General features: G+C 56.3%; 6 protein-coding genes across 6 annotated transcripts; 4 read left to right on the top strand and 2 right to left on the bottom strand.

Moving 5' to 3' along the window:
- Positions 1 to 706: 706 nt before the first annotated feature.
- EX895_003639 (uncharacterized protein) lies at positions 707 to 3,466 on the top strand (the record flags this gene model as incomplete). Its single annotated transcript, XM_029884237.1, has 1 exon — positions 707 to 3,466. One exon carries the CDS (start codon positions 707 to 709, stop codon positions 3,464 to 3,466), a length of 2,760 nt encoding a protein of 919 aa, XP_029738947.1.
- A 657-nt stretch (positions 3,467 to 4,123) lies between these two features.
- On the top strand, positions 4,124 to 6,934 carry EX895_003638 (uncharacterized protein; the record flags this gene model as incomplete). The annotated part of the gene is made up of 1 exon (XM_029884236.1): positions 4,124 to 6,934. The coding sequence occupies one exon, from the start codon at positions 4,124 to 4,126 to the stop codon at positions 6,932 to 6,934; it is 2,811 nt and encodes a 936-aa protein (XP_029738946.1).
- A 208-nt stretch (positions 6,935 to 7,142) lies between these two features.
- On the bottom strand, positions 7,143 to 9,132 carry EX895_003637 (uncharacterized protein; the record flags this gene model as incomplete). Its single annotated transcript, XM_029884235.1, has 2 exons — positions 7,143 to 8,679; positions 8,936 to 9,132. 2 exons carry the CDS (start codon positions 9,130 to 9,132, stop codon positions 7,143 to 7,145), a joined length of 1,734 nt encoding a protein of 577 aa, XP_029738945.1.
- A 3,079-nt stretch (positions 9,133 to 12,211) lies between these two features.
- On the top strand, positions 12,212 to 14,998 carry EX895_003636 (uncharacterized protein; the record flags this gene model as incomplete). Its single annotated transcript, XM_029884234.1, has 1 exon — positions 12,212 to 14,998. One exon carries the CDS (start codon positions 12,212 to 12,214, stop codon positions 14,996 to 14,998), a length of 2,787 nt encoding a protein of 928 aa, XP_029738944.1.
- A 282-nt stretch (positions 14,999 to 15,280) lies between these two features.
- EX895_003635 (uncharacterized protein) lies at positions 15,281 to 16,402 on the bottom strand (the record flags this gene model as incomplete). Its single annotated transcript, XM_029884233.1, has 2 exons — positions 15,281 to 15,405; positions 15,499 to 16,402. 2 exons carry the CDS (start codon positions 16,400 to 16,402, stop codon positions 15,281 to 15,283), a joined length of 1,029 nt encoding a protein of 342 aa, XP_029738943.1.
- Positions 16,403 to 17,096: 694 nt separating this feature from the next.
- On the top strand, positions 17,097 to 20,834 carry EX895_003634 (uncharacterized protein; the record flags this gene model as incomplete). The annotated part of the gene is made up of 1 exon (XM_029884232.1): positions 17,097 to 20,834. One exon carries the CDS (start codon positions 17,097 to 17,099, stop codon positions 20,832 to 20,834), a length of 3,738 nt encoding a protein of 1,245 aa, XP_029738942.1.
- Between the last annotated feature and the right edge of the window lie 277 nt (positions 20,835 to 21,111).

The raw sequence follows: 21,111 nt of genomic DNA, 5'->3' as shown, positions 1-21,111 counted from the left end.
GAGCTATGTTGAGATCAACATAGCTGAAGTAAGTATCGTTGTCGTGAAATGTCGTGTGGATTGAAAGTATTAACTCGAGAAGATGACCGTCCAGATGATGAAAGATGAGAAGCAGCTGTAAAGCGTGAGAGGTATGGGAATCTAAAGTTTACCGTCGGGGGCAGTGCTGAGTATCTCCCAACGACGCTTCTCTCGGTTTTGGTGACTAGCTTCGAAGGAATGAGTAACAAGAACAGGCTGAGATGCGTTGGCGATGTCGATGTCGGCGGGTGAACTGGGTCGGTGATGAGCTTAGTGATTCGCTCTGCTGTCACTGTTGCAGCACACCAGCTGTTAGGTGGTCGTAGGTGAGATATTGTGATGTGACAAGGGTGATGTTGGACAAACAAGAAGCATCTTCTCAAGAAGTCACCAACGACACTCAGCTTCCGAAAAAATTTCTATGGCCTTAGAGAATAAAGAAAATAAAAAGAGCATCAGCAGCAGCAAGAAGCGGTTACTCGATTCGCCGAAGGTTCATCCTTGTTAGGCCTTTGTTCAACAGCGCACGTTGCAGCTCCGAGTTCCGAGCTGGCCAACTCCACTTGGGAAGAACCTACGCAGGCTACAGCCATCTTGAGCGAACCCAACACCCCAGACCCATGTAGGACAGACATGCTCATCAGCGTCACATCCGACTGCGACAGAGCCTAATTTGATCACCATAATGCAGGACGAGCTGGTGGAGAGCATCCGACGCTTCTCGGTGTCAGATGATCCGTTGTCCACCGCAACTGCTCATACCTTTGTCGATGCTTTCGGGCCGCTTTCTTATGCTTGCCAAGTCTCATCGGACGCTCCGTCAGTGCCAGCACTTGCCAACCTCAAGCAGGCTCGGAGCGCCGCGCTTCTCACACTTGCTTCGCGCTCTTCATCGACTACTGCTCGGACAGCCTCCGACAGCTTGAATAGCAGCACCAGGCCAGTGGACGAAGATATTGCACGGCTCTTGACTCCAGTGATCCGATCAAGACTGGCCGATACCACGCCACATAGCCTGCTATCTGCTCTTCACTTCCTCTCTGCTCTCTTCAGTGTTCTCCCTGCGGAAGCTCACGACGTTCTCACTGCAGACGGCATCATCGATCTCGTGCTGGAAGCACCCGATGCCTGCAACGCTGTAACGGGTCGCAGAAAGGACAGCTCTGTTTCGGCTCAAACGCTCTCGGACGAAGAGCTGGTCGGCTTGGCTGTAGCTGAGCTCCTTTCTTCTGCTGCTAATTCGACCGCAACACGCAAATACCTCGCAGGACAGCAGGCGGTTCTCGACTGGCTCGATATTGCTTGCGTCTCACACGCATCGTCGCAGTCTGCTAAGCAACAACACAGAACAGACGCCATCGCCATCATCGCCGGTCTTGCCGACATCAAGGTGTATCAAGCCGCCGCTGCAGAAGCTATGCAAGGCCTCACACAATCGGCATCCACCCAACCAACGTCGCAACAAGAGCACATCCGCAAGATTCAGGAGGGCAGGTCAGAACGTCAGCGCAAAGATGAGGCACTCTACCGTGCTGTCCAAGCCGAGCTACTCCAGATCGCCTCTATACCCGCTCGAAACAAGTCAGTCACATCTTCGGTTGATGTCGCTTATGCAGAAATCCGCCGGGCAGTTGAGCTCAGCTGCCTCGAAGTGTTAGCCTATCTCACCGTTCAATCCGCATTCAAAGAGCGCGTGGCGGCTGACCGCCCACTGCTCGAGGTGCTCTGCACTAGCTTTGACTTTACAGCGCCGAAGAACTCGGAACGTAGCCAAAATCTGGATCTCGACAGCCAAAGATTCGATGGCGCACTTCAGCTTGGCCTCGCCACAATCTTAGCCAACGTCACCGCCTATCCGCCCACGCTCACCGCTGAGGAGAAGCAAGTTCGCCGTCTACGCAACTTTGCGAACGCCCAGGGAGACAAGAAAGGTGACAACCAGACTGAAGAGAATGACCCGCTCGAAACAGCACCAAGGGTTGAGAAGAGATGCGCGGCGGTTCTCGAGGCCAAAGGCGTGGAGACGCTCTGCTCCATTGCCACAGCGGGACCGCCACCTTCTTCCAATAAGGCTGCAGCAGAAGCAGACAATGGCAGCTGGAAGGTCAATCCGAGCAGAAGCGTACGTCGAGCATGCGGTGATGCTCTGCTTGCTCTTCTCACCAAACAAGACCGCGTCATGCGCGGTAAAGCCGTGCAGCAGGGTGCGCTGAAAGCAGTGCTGGCTCTCTCGGCTCCTATCTTGCACAAATTGCAACCTTCTGATTCAAGTGCACCGGCTGCGCAACAGTCAACTAGCGCAAGCAACGGTCTCTTTGCACGCTCAGCAGGAGTGTCGACGACGGTGGATGTGACCTCGGAAGACCTGGCGCCATTGCAAGCATTGGCCAAACTGCTCATCTCATTGAATCCGAGCTTGCTCTTCCCCTCTTCAGAAGGGCTTTCGGCAGTAGCCGCGGTCGTTTGCACTCTCTTGCTCTGCCAAGCATCGTCTCGCTTGCAGAGGTTTGAAGCTCTGCTTGCGCTCACCAACCTGGCCTCGCTCTCACCCGAAGTCTGCAGAAAGATTGCTGCATTCTCGCTGAATTCTGCAATCGCCAGCCCAGACGGTACCCAGGACGCCACGAAGACGTTCAGCTCCACCTCGGTGCTAGCACAGGCATGCGAGCAATTGCTCATGGAGGATCATGTCATGGTACGCAGAGCCTGGATCGAGCTTCTCGTCAACCTCCTGCAGGTCGAAAGCGTCTTTGACTACTTTGTAACCGCAGGCTCTAGTTCTACCGAAGCGTCTTCAGAAAAGGCACCAGAAGACTCGCAAGACCGGCTGAGCTTGCGCCTTAGGATGCTCCTCGGACTTTCTGAAGTCGACGGATGGGCGTATGCGACGCGCGAAACCATCAACACGACAACCCGAACATCCGATGCAGGCCCAACAGGCACTGGGGAAGAGCCATCTCTCGCCACAAGGATGGTGTGTCTTGCTATTCTGGCAATGGTGACCGAGTCGACGAGAGCGGTCGAGGCTCTGTTGACGCTCCCTCGGCTCTTCCCTGTGCTGCTTACCAGCCTGGTACTCGATCGATCCGAAGATGAAGAGCGGAACGAACAAGAGCGAGCTGACCTGCAGCCCTTAGTTCACGGTCCGAACAGGAGTAGCGCCGATATTGATGCAGAGGTGCAGCTCAACGGCATCAACTTGAGCCTGCGCGCCAGCTATGTGCTGATCAGCGTCTTGCAGCACCTGGCACAATCTGCTGGGAACGAGTTGAAGTATCGAGGCGGGTACGACCAGGTGAAGGTGCAATCGACGCTTCAGGAAACGCTGAGCTATCATGTCAAGCAATTGCAGCAAGGCTCGGGGCCTGCACAGGTCCAGGAAGCACGCAAAGGTCTGTTGCAGGTGGTGGCCGAGTGTTTGAAGGTGGTTCAGGATGTCAGGTAGGCGTCCACACCAAGTAAGTTCGGTGTCAGACACGATCCATCTCATCCATCATTCTATCATTCAATCAGAGCAGCCCTGTCATCTCATGTCCTCACCAGCAGGTGATGATGGTGAGACCAGCCTTCGACTATTGACAGTATGAGCTCTGAGTGGCACTGTTGCTCGCCGTGAACATCTGCCGAAGAAGAAAAAGAACTCAGCGTCAAAATTGAGGCTCAGAAATCCGGTCCACTTCCAAAACCTGGCAGGTAGGCAGCGTTGAGCCAAGTCATTTGGATAAGAAGACTCTGCTCTTTGGCGTTTGCTTCTGGAAACGCGTCACTTTTCGAAAACGGGCAATATTCTGCGCAGGAATCGGCGCCCAGGTTCAACACTTGGATTTCTTCGCAGCTTCGGCTTCTTACGCTCTGACCACCATCCCTCCGTGCGTCTCCTCCTTCTTCCCCTCCTCGTCATCCACCTCCAGCCATCCATCCGGTCAACCTTTGCTTGGTTTCGAAGCTCACTCGTTCAGAGGCGACTCGATACGTACAGCGTCTTGCAACGCTTCGCTCTGCTATCTGCTAAGGTCACTTTCAATACGCCAAACGAGAGTGCGAATTATACCCTTCTGTCCGGCAGCTCGAAGATTATTACCAACACTGTACATTCTTCAAGATGGAACCTGCACCACAATCACCAGGAGTGCCCGCAGAAAGCTCAAACGGCGCTTCAATTGCAATGCCGGGTCCGGACGCAATCGAATCGACGCCTAGCGCTTCACAGCCGGTGGGCCAGACAGAAGTAACACCATCAACGGCTGCAGCACTCACTGAGGCAGAGCCAGCGCTGCCACCAACTTCAGCATCCACCGACTCAGCTGCTCTGGAAGCTACCAGCCCGACGGAGGCAGAGCTAGCGCCAGCTGAAGCCGCAGCAGAGCCTGCCGACGCAGTCTCTGAACAGGTCGCTGCACCACTCGCCGAGCCTGCCATCGAAGCCTCTGCCGATGAGGCCCAAGCAGTCCTCGACAGCGCCGTTTCAGCACCCCCAACCTCCAGCGGACCAGAGACTGCTTCTGCACACACTACAGGCGATGGCTCCTTAGCTCCACTTTCATCCACTGCGCACCATGTGTCGACAGATGCTTCGAACGAGCCAGTCCCATCCGGTACAACGAACCAGGCAAGGGATACGGCGTCACCAATCGACCCTGCCACTGTCACAGAAACTACAGGCGCACTTCAGGATACTACGGCTGAACTCAATCCCGCCACCGTCTCGGATGCTGCCTCAGCAAAAGCGCAAGATGCTCTGTCATCTGCGGAAGAAGCCGGCTCCACGTTGGCACCATCAAGTATATCCAACAACGAATCTGTTCAGCCTGCTACCGAACAAAAGGAGACGGTAGCCACAGCAGGAGTTCCATCTGATGTCGCTCCATCTGATATCGCCCCTTCTACCAGCGAGGTACCGTCACAGCAAACCACAAGTACCACAGAGCCCACATCAACGACAGCCGAAGCGGCCACAGATAAGCCTACCGTTGAGAGCTCCGATGCTCCCACCGCATCGACGCAACTGCCACAAACGCAGGACAATACACCGACCCAGAGCGATGAGAAATCCCAGCCACCTAGCACGGATGTCCCTGCCACAACAGAGAAGAAGGACAGCAGCAAGGACGCAGCTGTTCCTGCTTTAGATCAGCAGACAGTATCAAGGGCACAGGCTAACGACATGGATCCTCAAAGCTCGTCGTCTTCCAGCAACTCTGTCGCGGCGCCTCCTGCCGTACAAGCTGTTGCTGCGTCGGAAGCTACGACTACCTCGACGCCAGCAACGCCAGAGAAGAAGCCACCCGCCGATGGTGCCTCTGCAGCGCCATCGAGCAGCTCCCTACCCACCACACCAGCGCGCGAAGGCCGGGTTGCGCTCATCCTGCGTATCAATAAGGAGCTCATCCGTCTCTGCGCGGACATGCAGGCTAAGGAGCTCACCACGGATCCAGTCTACCGCGAAGCTGCCATCCGTTTGCAGGCCAACTTAGGCTACCTCGCGAGCATCGCTGACCAGGCGGGCAAGAGCGTGGATCCCAGTGCAAGGGCGCCGCCCAAAGGTGCATTGCCGCGATTGGAACCTTTTCCTCGCAGCGAGCATGCTCCCTCATCGCCACTGCCTGCGCTGTTCGACAGGCTGATTTCACTATTCGGTGCGGCGCGTGGATCGCACTCGCCGTCAGCAGATGGCAAGAAGCGTTCTCGCGACTCTACTTCTGACCTCGGGAGCGATGATGCGAGGAAGCGCGCCGCGAGCAAGAGAATCGACCGATCGCCATCGGCTGCGTCGCTCCATCAGCAGCAGGCCAGTGCAAACACGGCTGCTGACTCTGTTCAGCCTGTGGATGCCTCGGCGCTGCCGCAGAGCACCGTCGAGCCCACTTCGACGGCTTCACCTGCCGGTCAACAAAGTCAACAGCAGCAGCAAGTATCATCGCTTCAAGGAGCACAGCAGCAGCAGCAGGGCAAAGGCTCTGACCTGTCGTTGGCCCCTCCCGTACCGATCGCTCCACCAGCTGCGGCTCAAAACATACCCAACAACCCGCAAGCTCAAGCGCTCATGCAGGCGTTCGGCCCCAACGCGCTCGTTAACCTGCACGCTCTTCAGTCTCATCATCGTGGTCAAGGTACCCACCCATGGGTCGCATTCACGGAAGCAAACGTTCCGGGCTTCAAGGGCCTGGCATTACAGGTGCAATTGCAACAGATGACGTCTCTGCAGAATGCGGCATTGCAGCGTCAAAAGGTTATGCAGGGCTCGACTGGGTCAGGTTCAAGTAATGTGGGCAGTCCGGCGACGATGCAGCAATCACAGCAGATGATGGCGAATGGAGGTGTGGGCGGCGCGTCGAGTCCAGCAACGACGCGGCCGGCGAGTCGGCATTCGGACAGTCCGGGACAGGCGCAGGCGAGTCCGTCTGCGAGCGCGTTTGGCGGCGGCAATGTTCCTGGAAGGGCGGGTACACCTCTGGGCGGACAAGGAGCGTTCCCGGCAAGGCCGGGCAGTTCGGGGTCCGTGGGCAGCATGACGAGCGCAGGCGGCGGCGGCGGTAGTGGTGGACGTACTCGCACCGGGTCGTCGAATCTAGGGTTTGACCCTTCGCAGCTGCAATCTGCTCCCAGCCCAGCAACGATGGCCTCCATGGGTGATTTTGCGGCGCAGCAGCAGCAGCAACAGCCGAACTTTGGGTTTCAACCTCCCGGGTTGCAGCAAGGATCGCCCGCGGCAGCTGGGTCGCCGACACCGCAGCAGACTCTGCAGCAACAACAACTGCAGCAGCAGATGGGACTGTCGGGCATGCCCAACTTCCAGAATTTACCGCCTCACTTGCAGCAGCAGATTCGTCAGCAGTACATGGCACACATGCAGGCACAGGCGCAGGCTCAGGGCGCCAATCCGCAGCAGCAGTTCTTCCAGTCGCCACAATGAGTAGGTTGATGCCCACCTGGTGCATTGTCTTTGCTTCTCTCGCTCTTCGTTCTCTTTTCTGCGCCCCACTCGACTCGTGGTCGAGAAGGGATCATGTATTGGTATCATGCAAATTCATGGGTTTCATTTGTTCGATGAGATTGTATCTGCTGGACGTTGACATACGATTCTTTGGCCTGTCTGCCATTTTGTCAGCCGGGAGTGAGGTCTACAACTTGGCATGCGGTAGAGCGGGCTGCGGCTGCAAGGATTCGAGCATCGCTCTCACCTGTTTGCGCAAAATCTTGCCGCTAGCACTGACAGGTACCTTGTCGACAAGGTATATCCCGCCACGCAAGTACTTGTGATGCGAGACCTTGGAGCGCACGAATTGATCGATCTCTCGTGCCAATTCGTCGCTTGCCGCTTTGTGTTTTCCGATCTTACTGCTGGCACTGGCGCTGAGCTCGACAAAGGCGCAGGGGAGTTCGGTGGCAGTGGACTTGTCGTACCTGCCCACGACGGCGGCGGCGGCGATGCTAGGATGCGTGATGAGAATGCCCTCCAACTCCGCAGGTGCGACTTGAAAGCCTTGGTACTTGATCAACTCCTTCAGCCGGTCGACGATGCTAAACTCGCCCGTGTGAGCGTCGACGACAACGACGTCGCCTGTGCGGAAGAAGCCATCCGGTGTAAATGCAGCTTTGGTCTCTTCGGCGTTCGACAAGTAACCAGAGAAGACCTGGTGGCCCTTGATGAGAAGCTCACCACGCTGTCCAGGCGTGACCGGCAAGCCACTCGACACATCCACCACTCTAGCCAGTGTCGAAGGAATCAAGCACCCGACGGAACCGGGCGTCTGCGAACCGCTCGACGGATCCAAACCAGCCAGCGTGAGCTCGGTCATCCCCCATCCCTGCTTCACCTCGACCCCCGTCAACGCCGAAAACCTGGCTTCTGTCTCCGCATCCAGCGGCGCGGCGCCACACCGAATGCGCTTGACCGTAGCAAACGCGCTCCGATCGGTGCCTGCGTGTTTGGAAAGCTTGGTTAGCGCCGGCGGAACGCAGTTGAACATGTTAATCCTGTGCGTCGCCAGCGCCTTGCACACCGTATCTGCCGCGAAGGGTCGGAGGATGAACAGCTGCCCACGCATGCGGAGGATGAGATGGAGCTGGCCGTTGAGACCATACGCGTGGAAGAAGGGGAGGAAGCTGAGCATGCGGATACCGCTGGGTGTGAGACCGTCCGGAATGAAACCGGGCGTGTTGAGGTTCATGGATAGCATCGAAACCACGTTGAAGTGCGAGATCTGCACGGCTTTGGGTAAGCCCGTCGTGCCGGACGACGAAGGGAGGTACGCCGTCGTATTAAGGTCGTCTGGAACAAACGGCTGTGCTTCCTTCGCCGGCACCTCGTCTGCAAGCAGCTCGCCGACCGAGAGGACACCGCCACGACCCAGTTTGGTGTCGGTGAGAACGACGGTGAAAGTCTTGATGTTTGCAGCAGCAGCACGACCGAGGTAGGAGCTGTGAATGACGACCTTCTTGGGCTTGACAAGCCTGTATACGTGTTGGAGCTCTTTGCGAGCGTAGTCGGGGTTGGCAAGTGCGACTCGGAGTCCAGCGAATTGAGCGGCCATGACAGTGACGGCGAATTCGATTGATGAATGAAGAGCTACCATGATCGTGTCACCAGGCTTCAGCTTTGCTTTTGTGATGAGACCCAGACCGAATCGTTGTGCTCGCAGCTTAAGTTCTCCGTATCTTTATGAAGACAAGGTCGTTACAGAGGACCACAACGCACACAGAGAGAGAGAGAGAGAGAGAGAGAGAGAGAGAGAGAGAGAGAGAGAGAGAGAGAGAGAGAGAGAGAGAGAGAGAGAGAGAGAGAGAGAGAGAGAGAGAGAGAGAGAGAGAGAGAGAGAGAGAGAGAGAGAGAGAGAGAGAGAGAGCGCGGTGATCACTACCAAGTCAGCTTTAGAAAGTGACAGAAGAGAAGAGTCGAGTAATAGAGACTCACGAGATGGATCGTCCTGTCGAGCAATCGGTGATGGCCGGGGTTGGATCGTCAAAGCTCACGCTGCCCATGCAGAATTGGTAGATGGACTCGGATGGAATCTGAGGAGGTGGAAGCCGCGAGGCGTAGATGCCCGTGCTGGGATCGTAGATGGTGTAAGGGCCCAGCGGGATGCTGGACTCGGTGCTAGGCAGCGTCATGGCGCAATAATATAGGAACGAGCGTCGGCGCAGAGAGAAAGATCGGATAGAGGAACTTGCTGTTTTGCGAAGCTAGGTGCTATATATAGGGATCCCGAAGAATTGCACTTCTGCAGGAAGGTAATGTGCAGGCCAGATGAACTGGTAGCCTCTTTTCGAAGATCCGCGGACAGCAGATGACTAATAGAGGGGGCTACTCGTTCTTCGGTGCTTCAAAGCGGGACGTGCAAGTGGGTTGGTTGTGCGCGAATGTCGAGGTCGAAGCCGATGGTCAAGAACGAGTGGTGGAACAGATGAAACCAACCGTCTCTTGCAGGCAGAGATGCAGCGAGACCGGATGAGACGGCGACAGGACGACGATCTTGTGCTCCCCGTCCCGGCTCCCGGCACAACACCTTCCGGGCAACGCAATCGTGGCCGACTGCGAAAGGAGCGCTTGACCAGCTGATGGACACCTCGGGTCTGCCGAGCGTGCGAAGCGAGTGAAGCGAGTGTGGGGTAAATCTACTGGGCCATCTTGCCTTCCTTAGACAGGAGCCACAAAATGAACAGCGGCGCCCCATCAAATTTGATTTCCCAGCCCGATCCGAGGGAATCGGTCCCTGAGCTTTCGTATATCGGAGATTCTCCTGTGTTCGGCAGATCGTGCTCCGGAAAAAAGCAGATGAAAAAACGGACGAACAAGGATTGGAAAATCTCACGGAGGCCTGAGTGTTCCATGCATCTCGACACCGCTTTCGACTCCGCACTACGCTAGCATGGGTATCGACTGCGAGTCGAGTCAACGGAGGGTCCCCTCCCTCGCCAAAGAAGCAGCGGGGGATCGGATCAAGAAGAGCTCCGAGGCCCCGAGCAGCAACCACACTAGACATATTTTGTGTCGGTAACAGCGCCAAGTCTAGACTAACAAGTCGTCGTCGTCGTCGTCGTCGTCGTCGTCGTCGTCGTCGTCATCTTCTCGGCGTGGACAAGCGCATCTTTTGTCCCGACGGAACTAGAGGAGAAGCGCGGATTGACAGCTCGTTAAACTCAAACTCAGCTCAGGTCGAATTGGTACTCCGCTCCACCTTTGTTCTTCGGGTCCCATCCGCTCTATATCTACATTGCTCCTCGGTTCCCCTTTTTGTTTGGAAACTCACCTTTAAACTTTAGCGTCTGTGTGGCAAGCAAGACTGTTTTCCGCCGAAAAGCGATACGACAAATCGGCTGGGCAGAAATGAGGGTGGGAGGCTCTTGGCTCGCTCGCTTAGACGGCGAGATCCCGCAAGGAGTAAGCGCGCGCACACACACACATACATATACACACACAAATACCTCTTTGTCTCACCGAGTTCCCCCACGATGACCAGAGGATGGTTCGCTCGCCCACGATCGCCTCTAGCATGTCACAAGCAACCAGCCATACTGGTGCGCGAGACAAGAGGCGATGATTTCTTTCGTACTGGGAGGACGATGGGTCTGGCTGTGAGCAAACACAATAGTCGATACCGAATCCCGCTTGAAAGTGGACGGTTGCAGTGGCGGTCGAAAAAACCTCGCCTATGCGTTTACCGAAGCGCCACCAAGACAATGAGCGTTTCGTGTACTAGCTAGCATTCGGATCCGACGCCGATTCTTAGGCTTCCCTTGCCTGCTTTTCACCATCGAAAGCCAAAAATTCCCGCATCGGCTTGGCCCATCCTGGAGACTGGCCGTGAGAATGGGAGCGGCTAAGCCGATGATACTAGAATTTCCATTCTTCTTTTGCATACCCTTCTTTGTCCAGAGAAGCGTGGTTTGTGACTGGCGCGAAATCCCTGGGTTTGGGCGCGCCGAGCCAGGCTCCCACACACTCACACACACACACCCGCATACGCATGCACATTGCACGAACCAGTCAGTCAGAGCATCGGCATGGCAGGTCCAGCTGATGCTGTAGACAGAGCGAGAGAATGGAAAGGCAGGTTTGAGCCGATGTGCTTTGTCGCAGCACCCGGACGGAACACCCACGACCGGCGTTTGTCCGCGAAAGCGCCTGTTTTATGCGTGTCTGTCTCAAGTTGCTTCACCTTGCCTAGCATGATCTGGTCATCTTTTGTCTGCTTCGGAGCATCCGCCGCCGTTGTCTTACAGTAGCCGTTTGCCGCTGCCTTTTATCCGCCTGACGCTGGCTTGACGCCCAGACGGTCTGTCATTCCACAGAATTTCACTGGAACGACTTGCAGTATGCGTCGAACCCTTGGAACGGCACAGATGAATTCGAAGCATCAGCAAACGTCAGCCTGTACTTAGTTCTGCTCTGTAGTTCTGTAGGACTAGCCGAACTCTTGTTTAGCTCTAAGCGAAGCCGCTGCGAGTCGGTCTCCGCGCCAAGAGAGCACTTTGGCTGCTGCTTGCTGCTTTAGACTGCCTCTCGCTCCCTCCCTCCTCGCAGTGGCAGATGGCAGTAAGTCATAACCGCCCCTTGCTCGCCAGTCAGCGTCTGTGTCGTGGCTTGCAGATCAGCAGGCTTCGAGCAGCTCGCAGATGCCACTTGTCTCATCACCATCATCTTGATCACTTACGGTGTTCAACCCCCACACTCTCTCCCACTCATACAGGCTCTCATACAGGCCGTCCATCCCCTTCCGCTGAAGACCAACCGTATTCGCGACCCACCGAGCTAGATCCAACAAGCCACCACCACCAATCAAACTGCTCTCAGACCCTTTCTTGTGATCCTGAGATTCCCTTCCGACGCTCGCTCGAACCCACTGCGTCTGTTGTTCAGCACTTTATCGTTCCACCGATCAACCTTATTGCAGTCAACAAGGGCGCTCTTCCCCACCAATCCGTCACTGGCTCGACGCTTTCTTGAATCACCACAACTTGTTATCATCTCTACCTTTGCATTATTCTCACCGGCATCTAGATCCTAATCTCTTTTCACAACCAGTCGCCCCTCAGCGCAGATGCTGTCTTGAAGCCGAGCCGAGTCGGTCCCCAGCTCATCGTCCATCTTAACGCGGCCGTCGCTGGGACACTTCGAAATCGAAGTCAGCATATACCCGAGCTGGCTCATTGGCCTCTTTGAAGGCGGCGGCTCTCATCGCTCGTCATCATGCCTTTCCTTCTCAATCCAGCCTCGCTTGTCGACCAGCCTAGTCTTGGCTATTCACATCTTGTTCTGCCCGACTCTGTGTCGCCCTCGACCATACTAACCCAGAACTCCACCAACCTCACCATACCTCAGATCTTTGTTGTCAATCCCTCCAGCGACAACATCTTCCGCCATGTCGACCCTCAAAGCGCGCATGCAGCCATCATCGGCCTCATCTACTTTTCCATGTGGATGGGCGCACTCGGCTGGGACATCGTTTCTACCATCTCGTTTGATGTCCGTCTCATCAAGGAGACCACCTGGTCCAGCAGCTTTTCTTGCATCTATTCAATATCTTACCTTCTCTCACGCTACATTAGTCTATCATGGCTGGTCACCGCCGTCACCAACAGCGTCATAATGACTGACCGTTGCGACGCATGGATGAAGGGTAGCACCGCTTTGTTCAGCATCGCCATCAGCGCAACCATGCTCGTCTTTTGCCTCCGTGCCTGCTCCATCTGGCACATGCACCAAAAGGTCGTCTCTCTCGTCGTCTCTGCCTGGTTCTTGGTTGTTGCCTTTGCCGTCCTTCTTCCCGTGATGAGTCGTGGAACACAGCTCCCCACGTCCAACTTTTGCGCGTGGCATTTCAACGGCCTCTACGTCGTCGGTGTCTTTGGGGCGCTTCTGACATTCGATCTGCTATGCCTCATCGTGACCGTCTGCAAGCTCAATAAGGCCGGCTGGCGTGGCCTTCTTCACGGACTCTTTCCTTCCAGCCGACACAACCTGGACTCGGAAGATGTCAAGACAATGCTCGTCCAAAAGACCACCGCCTTCTTTGCTATCCAGTTCCTCTTCCTCATCTCAGCGCTCCTCGTCTACGTCTTGACCGACACATACGCCTACCGCATGATGAACATCGTCGCCAGCGTCGCCGTCGCCAGCTCCATGGCAGGCCGCATCTTTAGACGCGCATGGCGACAGACGCGCGAGCTCGCTCCTCACAACATCAACAGACCTCCTTCCTACTTTCCAGCCTGGGCAGAGGAGCATCGCGATGCAGCCGTCAGCCGTGCCGACCTCCACTCCGTTTACACTTCGGGCAATGACACAGGCGATGGCGGTCGCATCGAGAGCGCCGCAGCCAAACTGGCGCGCATGCATCGAAACAAGGACAAGCACGACTCGCTGGCATTCTACGTCGAGGGAGAGTATCGACCACAGCTCAAGGCTCGCACGCTGTCGGACCAGTCCTTGCGATCTAATCCCAGAACACCAACTTCGGTCGGCCCTACGCAGCAGATGCGCGAGATGGAAGCAGGCCAGGCCGGCTTGGACGCTGCAACGGACACTGTCAGTATCTCACCCAGCACCATCGTCATCGCTCGCGACAACCTCACCGTTCCCAGCCAGCGCGGATCTACACCTCTGCGACGCGACTCTCGAGCTTCCCAGAGCGGGCCTGCTCCGGCGTATTCGACGCGTCTAGGCTCGGCGGCATCTTCTCGGCCACGAACGGGCGAGCAGCAAGGCCCCGCTGGGGCTTCAGTAGCACGCCCAAATTCGGCCGGACAGAGTTCCTCCCGCGCTTCTTCCTTCTTGGCTGCATCAATCTCGGAAAGAGAAGCGGCTGCTCTTGCTCAACAGGACGATCTTGACTCCGATGATGCCCGGTCTGTGGTTATGGAGGAGAAGCGCCGCGCCTTTATTGCGTCGCCGCCACTCTCTGCGGCTGGCCTCAAGCTCAACCGCAAGGAAGTGTACGACTTTGACAGTGTGAAGGCTGCAGCACATCTCGGTACGGCCCAAGCACATCTGCGCAAGTCATCCTCGCGTCCAGCGACTGCATCTCTGGTGCCACCGGCTGGCTCTGGGTTCGAATCGGCTGGCATTGCCTTTGGCCTGGCATCCCCGGGACGTGTTCAATTCGCTTCTGCAGCACAGCCAGACGCGAATCTGCGGTGTGCATCTGGTGGCAGCGCCGGCTCGTCAGATGGCAAGCCGTTTGCGATTTTGGATGAGGGGCAGCTCGCACAGGACCATCAACGCTCGCCGCGCCCCAAGACAGCACCCAACTGGCCTTCTCCCTCGTCATCTGCGTCCGACTCAGGCGCCTCGCAGGTCACGCTGAGGCCTCGTGGCTTTGCCGCCCAGGCCGAACGGTTTGATCTTGGGCTCCCGGCATCTGCTGGTGCGTCATCGGCGGTTGCGGCCGCTGAAGATGCGTTGTTCGCTTTCCTGCATACCGTAGAGCAGGATTCGCGCGATCGCGATGCGTCTCATCCGCATGAACTGCAGACGCCCTTGGCAAAAACCTTGGTAGATGCTGACTTGGCCACCGATGAAGGACGCCCACGTACATCCCGAGGCAACACGGCATCTTCCCGCAAGAGCTCCGATACGGTTGCAGAACCAGGGAGCGATGTCAAGCAGCCCCTAGGTAACGACCCTGATGTGCGTGGACGCCGGGCGTCCTCGCCTGCGCGACCTGGACCTGGCGTGTCAGCTCGCGACAAGAACAGCAGCCAGAGACGTGGATCGTCGTCTACAGGTGTGAGGACGCGTGCCGGCATCAGCGACGACAGTGGCAGTGGCAATCGCCCCTCGACCGCCGTCGGAGATGCTGTGAAGCCGTTTGGATACGGCTCTTCCTCTCGCGGAGGTTCACAGGCAAACGTATCGCGTGACGCCGCGTCTTGGATCAGCGACGACGAAGAGGGCGAGGCGGAGGCCGAGCTTGGATCGGTGATTCAGAGGGAATATGCCAAGCTAGCAGCGCGCGCACAGCTGCCCCTCGATTAAATGTGCCGAACGAGCGCTACTGGTGCGCAGCAAATGGCCACGCAGGCTACAACATGCGTACATGCGTACATGCGTACATACACACATACACACATACCCATACATTCTTTTGTTCAGCTTCGGAGCGTCTCTCTCTCACTCCTTCTCTCTCGTCACTCTTTTCTCTTTTTGCATTCGCATCTTTTCAGGCCGTAGTCTTGCTTTGTCACCTAACCTGTAGCACCTACTATCATGCTTCACCAGCTAGCCCGCAGAATGCGTCAGACTAGACTGGGCGATAGACTAATTTTGATCGTCATCGTGAGGGTTTGGCGCAGAAGAGGATGCTAGAGTTCTTCGAACCATTTCTCGAAGTGCTTGCGGATCTGAGCCGAACTCTGCCGAGCGGACGGTGATGGCGTAAAGAACTGAGGTGTAGGAGAGAACTGTCAGCTGAACCATCATTGAAGGCCATGTACTTGGTGATTGTGAAGGCTCAAACTTTGAAGGTTCCAACTTACTGTCTTCGATCTTGCGGAGACTCTGGTTTGTGACGGATTGCTTCTTTTTGAGATCTCGTATCAGGGGCACAAAGGGGTCGAGTGCATCTCGGAGCTGCCGAGTGAGAGCGAGGACTTGCTTGACGACGTGGCCCGTGTCGCCTTGGCCGACAGCATTGGTGGCGAAACGCATGAGCTCACCGGTCAAATCAGAGAGGCCCAAGAGGTATCGATGTGCCGGGACGTGCAGAGCACGGTCGCTCTGTGAGTCTGACGCTGGAAGGGCAGACGTGGGTTCTGATGGTTCAGCAGCTTGTTCTGGGTAGAAGTGCGATTCGGCGATGGGTTCGGCGAGGAATCTATCCTGAATCTGGCGAATAGTGATGAGCTGTGTGGTGCGGAGATAGTGGTAGAACGAGATGGCCTCGATGAACTCCTCAAGCCCACCACCTAGGTTGCGCTCGTACCGGTGTGATCGAAGTCGCTTGGTGGACGCATCCAACTGCGCGTCCGGCGCATCTATCGAGCCCAATCCCTCGGCCAAGGCAGACTGCCGCAACAGCGAGATAATCTCTTGCAGTTTGGTCTCTGCCTCTGAAAACAGCTTGCGTGTCTTGACTGTCGGCTGTGCCGATGCAAAGTCGGTGATGTCGAATCGATGCAGCAGGAAGATGACTTTTTTGGAGAGCGCAGTCACATCGCGCGACGACTTGATCAGCCGCTCACGTCGGTCGTTATGAGCGTCGATCTCATCCCTGAACAAACAAAACATCTCGGGGATGTGAGCAGAGGATGAGGATGGGGATGCATCCCCGCTGGCATCGGCCGCTCCGCTCCGAACGTTGTCGGATCGTGTCCGCTTGTTGGGATTGGGTCGGGGCGATCCCTGGGGTGATGCTGACCTCTCTCTATGAGTCTCTGTCATTCTACCGCCGCGAGTGTTGGTTGATATTGGCACTGATGAGGAGCGTCAGTCGAAGGGTCGCGAGCAGTTGCTTCTTCTTCTTCTTCTTCTTCTTCTTCCTCCACCAGCCGACTCCACATTCAATTAACTCAATCAAGGCTGCGCAACATCGATTTCCGACATCCGAATCACGACGTCGAAATGCAACCATGCCTTGGACTGCAAAGAATGCAAGATAGTATAGTTTTAATTTTATTTATTAATAATACATAATGCAGTTAGACAAGGACCGACGAGCATGCATGCAAGCAGTCGGACAAGCAGAACCGGACTTTTTCAAAACATCACAAGTGCGGAGCGTGCTTGGAAAGAACATAAGCGGCACTGACATTCTCTTCTTGTTTTGGACAACGTGCTTCTGAACACGGTCTCGAGCCGAAAGGGTTCGGCCCGCCTATCTGAGCTTCTTTGCCCATACGAGGAAATGAGACTCTGTATGAGATTCATCCTTCCTGTCACATCGTTGTTACTTGCTTACCGACTTCCACCATACAGCATCCTTCGCCAATCAGGATCTCGCGTCGGATCGCGCCTTCGACCTGCACGCACTGTTCTCTCGCTTCCTTCCAGGGTCCACCTTTATGGTGCCGTGCCACGCTCGTTTGGATTTGTATACCTGTGATATCCTCGATTGGGCATCAACATCTTAGCCGCCATGTCGACGACGCCGGCAAACCACCCCTCAGCGCAGCCTGCCGCTCCAGCTGCACAGGCTCCCACCGAAACATGGTCGAGTTCAGCCAGGGAGACTAGCCAGAACGGCGGCGTTGCTGCTCCTCCCAAGGAGAAACGTGATCAACAAACCGCCAAGGCCAAAAAGTCGTCCAAGCTGCCAAGCTGGATCAAGGACAACCTCACTTCGGCCCGCTCCTGGAGAATTGTCGCACGATGCTGGGTTGCTACCTGGGCCAACTTTGTGCTCATGATTCCCGGTCCATCTCTACGCGTGCTTGGTCAAGCCGCCTTCTTCGGATGCATGGTCACACTCATGATTCCCCCCTGCTACCCCTTCTTCCTGTTTTTCATCGCCTTTTCACTGCTCGCCATTGGTGCTCTCGTCGGCTGGGCGTGGGGTTGTGCTGCCGCCGCGGCAGCTTCTCGCGCTCGAAGCGTGGAAGTCTTGCAGGCCGCCACGCAACGCGTCCGTTCCTCCGCTGCCTCTTCTACCAACCCCGAAGCCTACGTTGCTCTCGCTGTCTTCAAAGGCGAATTCCTTGACGTACGCTCGACTGCCGTCTTTGGGGTCTTCCTCATGCTTGCATGCTACTTTGTTGCCGTACTCCAAGTCAAGCTCCCTAAGCTCAAGATCGGCTCCATCTTTGTTCTCATCCTGGTAGATATCATGGCCACCTATGGTCCCCTCTTTCCCTATGCGAGGTACACGCTTGGTGAAATCTTCATGATCCCTGTCGGCTGCTCGCTCGCTATCTGTCTGGCCTCGCAGATCTTCATCTTTCCGGAGACGCTCGCCCATGCCTGGCAACTCGGCTTCGTTGACATGCTTGGTACCAACCGCGACCTCATCCGCATGCACGAGTCCGCCCTCGCCGATGTTTCTCAGCTTTACGATCCCCTCACTCATCTGGACCCCCATGCCCGCGGTGTCCAGCCTTCTAGCGATCTGCTTCGTCGACATCGCCAGGCAGAAGACGACGCTGCCAAAATCGCCACCAGCTTGCTCGCCGACGTAAAGGCAAATCGGTCAGCCCTTTCCGAGCAGAACGAAAATTTAGATGGGCAGATCACCTTCCTGGGCATGGAGTTCTATCGTTCCTACGTTAGCTCACATGCGATGAAGTCCGCTTTCCGCAAAACTCGTACGGTCAGCCTGCAGCTTACGCTTCTCAACAGCTTTTGGCGACTGATCGCCCGCGAATTCGGTCTCGCCGATCCGAACACTTACGACGAGAACTGGGATCCGACCAAGGCTGAGCAGGGCTACTTGATCGATGGCGAACACGGTACATATGCTCAGCCCACCAAAGACCGCCTTGAGCCCATCAGGCTGCACGAAACTCACACAATCCATCGCGCTCGCCGTGACCTGTTCACAAGCGAGGCTGCACAGCAGGTTCCGATGTCGCGCATGCTCAACATCCTCAAAGGCGTTGCCACACCTTCCCTCGACGCTGCCGGCAACTCAATCCAAGCCCTGCAAGACTATTTCGACGCCAATCTTTCTTGGCGACGAAAGCAGCCCATCGACCAGGTCATCCATCAGCTGCACGAGACCAAGACTCGGCTCGAAAGTGCCCGCCAAGGCTTGTTCAACGACAAGAGGCTCGAACTGTTGCAGCCTTACGCCGACCATTTCCGCGTCCTGCACCCTGACCTGGATCTCAAGGAGCACTTTTTGCAGACCAAGGGATCAATTCAGTCGTTCCGAGCTGGTGGGCGCCCGCTTCACGTCTGTCTCGTCTACGTCACTACCCTGCTAGACGCCCTCGACTCTATCTTGCGGCTGCATGAAGAGGTGCTCAACGCCGCCGATCGTGCCGGATCAAAAAAACGTATCTGGGCACCGAAGCATCTTGGCCGCCTGTTTGCCATTCTCAGCAGTGACAAGCATGGCTCAGCAGATGGTCTGGATCGCTTCGGTTCGGGCGACGGCCAATTCGAACGCGAAGAAGCCATTGACGGCGAATACAGAGAGGATCGTGCTGGCTCAAGTTCTTCGTCGAACAGCAGCTCAAGCAACCTTTCTGGGCATTTCGATGGCGAAAGCGATCTGGATTCCGACGACGGCGAGACTCGTGCCGCCACCTCTCGCTCGTCGCGACCTACCGACGAGGAGAAAAACACCGGCTCCTCAGTCTCTTCGAAGAAGGCCAAGCGGGAACGCAAACAGCGCTTCTATGCTCGCGATCCAGATGCGCTCCCGCCAACCAACATCGGGCATCGAATCGGAAGGGGCGTTGCAGCCACCTATTACTTTGTTACCGGGCCCACGGGACTCTACGCGTTGCGCATGTGCGTTGCTACCTTTGCCGTCTGGATCACCGCTGTACTCCCACACACTGCCGACTTTGTCTATCAGCATCGAGGTCTCTGGGCACTGATCATGGCGCAGACTGCCTTTGCCCTTTCGGGCGGCGAGCTCATTGCCACCTTTGTGATGCGCATCGCCGGCACTGTGGCGGGCCTCCTGTACGGCGCCGCGCTGTGGTACGTCTCTACGGGTAACGGTCGTGGCAATGCGTACGGAATCGCAGCCACCACCGCGGTGGGATTCGTTCCGCTGGTCTTCGTCCGCGTATGGGCTCCCAAAATGCTCCTTCTGCCCAGTATCATGATGAATGTCTCCTTCGTTCTGATCATGGGGTACTCGTGGATCGACACACACCTCCAGGTGGTGGCCAACAGCGGCGTTGGGATCGGACTGGCTTGGAAGCGTGCGCTGCTGGTCATAATCGGTATGACAGTCGCCCTCATCGTTATGGTATTCCCTCGCCCTGTTTCGAGCCGGTCGCTGTTGCGAAAGAACATGGCCAAAGTGACACGCCAGCTCAATGACTTGTTTGCCGACGTCATGGAGGCCTGGATCGCCAGGAATCGCATCCACGCGCAGGAGACCGAACGTTCTGGCTTTGCGAATCAGGTAGCTGTAGACGAAGAAGGTGCGGGTTCAAGCAGCGAGGCGATCGATAAGCTATGGCACGAGCGCGAACCAGTGATTCGGGCTCGCTTCATGGCCATCGCCGTGGCGATAGCGTCGTATCCTATGCAGATCGGACTGGCCACGATGGACTTTCACATCCGTGGTCGTTGGCCGTCGGAAAGATACGTGGAGATTGCGGCGATTCACGCCACAATTCTCGAGTCGCTCGGCGCCATTGTCTCATCGGTGCGTGCCTTTGATCAATTGCCAACCCCCGCCGAGGGCGATGCGATCAAGAGGGTAACAGCATCCAGCGAGACCCGCATGAGCCAAAACGATTGGCAGGTGTTGCTGTCGTCGTCGACCTCGCTTCTAGATCCGCAGCATCTCGCAGAGATATGTACAATGTTCGACCTGCTCTCCAAAGCATTAAAGAACGGCGAGCGCCTCAACCACGCCTCGTTCTTGCTGCTTGAGAATCATTTCAAATATGCACATCGCAACGGCAACATAGAACGCTTTCTGCGCAAAAGGGCCGCTGTCGAACGGGGCGAAAGCGAACAGAACACGACGGATGGCGAGGACGTGCTCAGCTGGGGCGTACTCCTGGATCCTATGTACCTGCGCTACACGACGGCAAGGATGGCTTCGTTGACGCTGGTTGCGCAGCTAGACAAGTTCAAAGCGATCGTGCAGGACCTGGTAGGCGAGAGCTCGCTGCGTGGCTTCGACATGCTTAAAGAGCAGTACGACGAGCGTTCGTACCGCGTTGCGGCTGCGATCAACAACCTGTAGGACTCGCCCAGACCTGGCCCCAAGCAGTCTTGAACACGCTCGTGTCCATTCCCAATCCAAAATCCAAAGATCCGCTATCTGTTCTGTCTCTATACATACCCAAGACTACTTCATGTTAGGACTTTCGAGCTGCAAGACAAAGGAAGAATGCCATTGGGATTGCGTCGACGCGAAACAGCAGCCAGCACGTGGGAGTGTCCACAAATTGAGATTCCTTCTGCATAACAAGGTGCGGCAGATCGAAGAGGTAAAGCGGCAACCCGATTCCAACATGAGC

This window comes from Sporisorium graminicola, chromosome SGRAM_22, assembly GCF_005498985.1.
Source record: "Sporisorium graminicola strain CBS 10092 chromosome SGRAM_22, whole genome shotgun sequence".
NCBI classification, from domain to species: domain Eukaryota; kingdom Fungi; phylum Basidiomycota; class Ustilaginomycetes; order Ustilaginales; family Ustilaginaceae; genus Sporisorium; species Sporisorium graminicola.
Note: the sequence above shows the minus strand (reverse complement) of the source record. Positions and strands in the feature narration are given on the sequence as shown.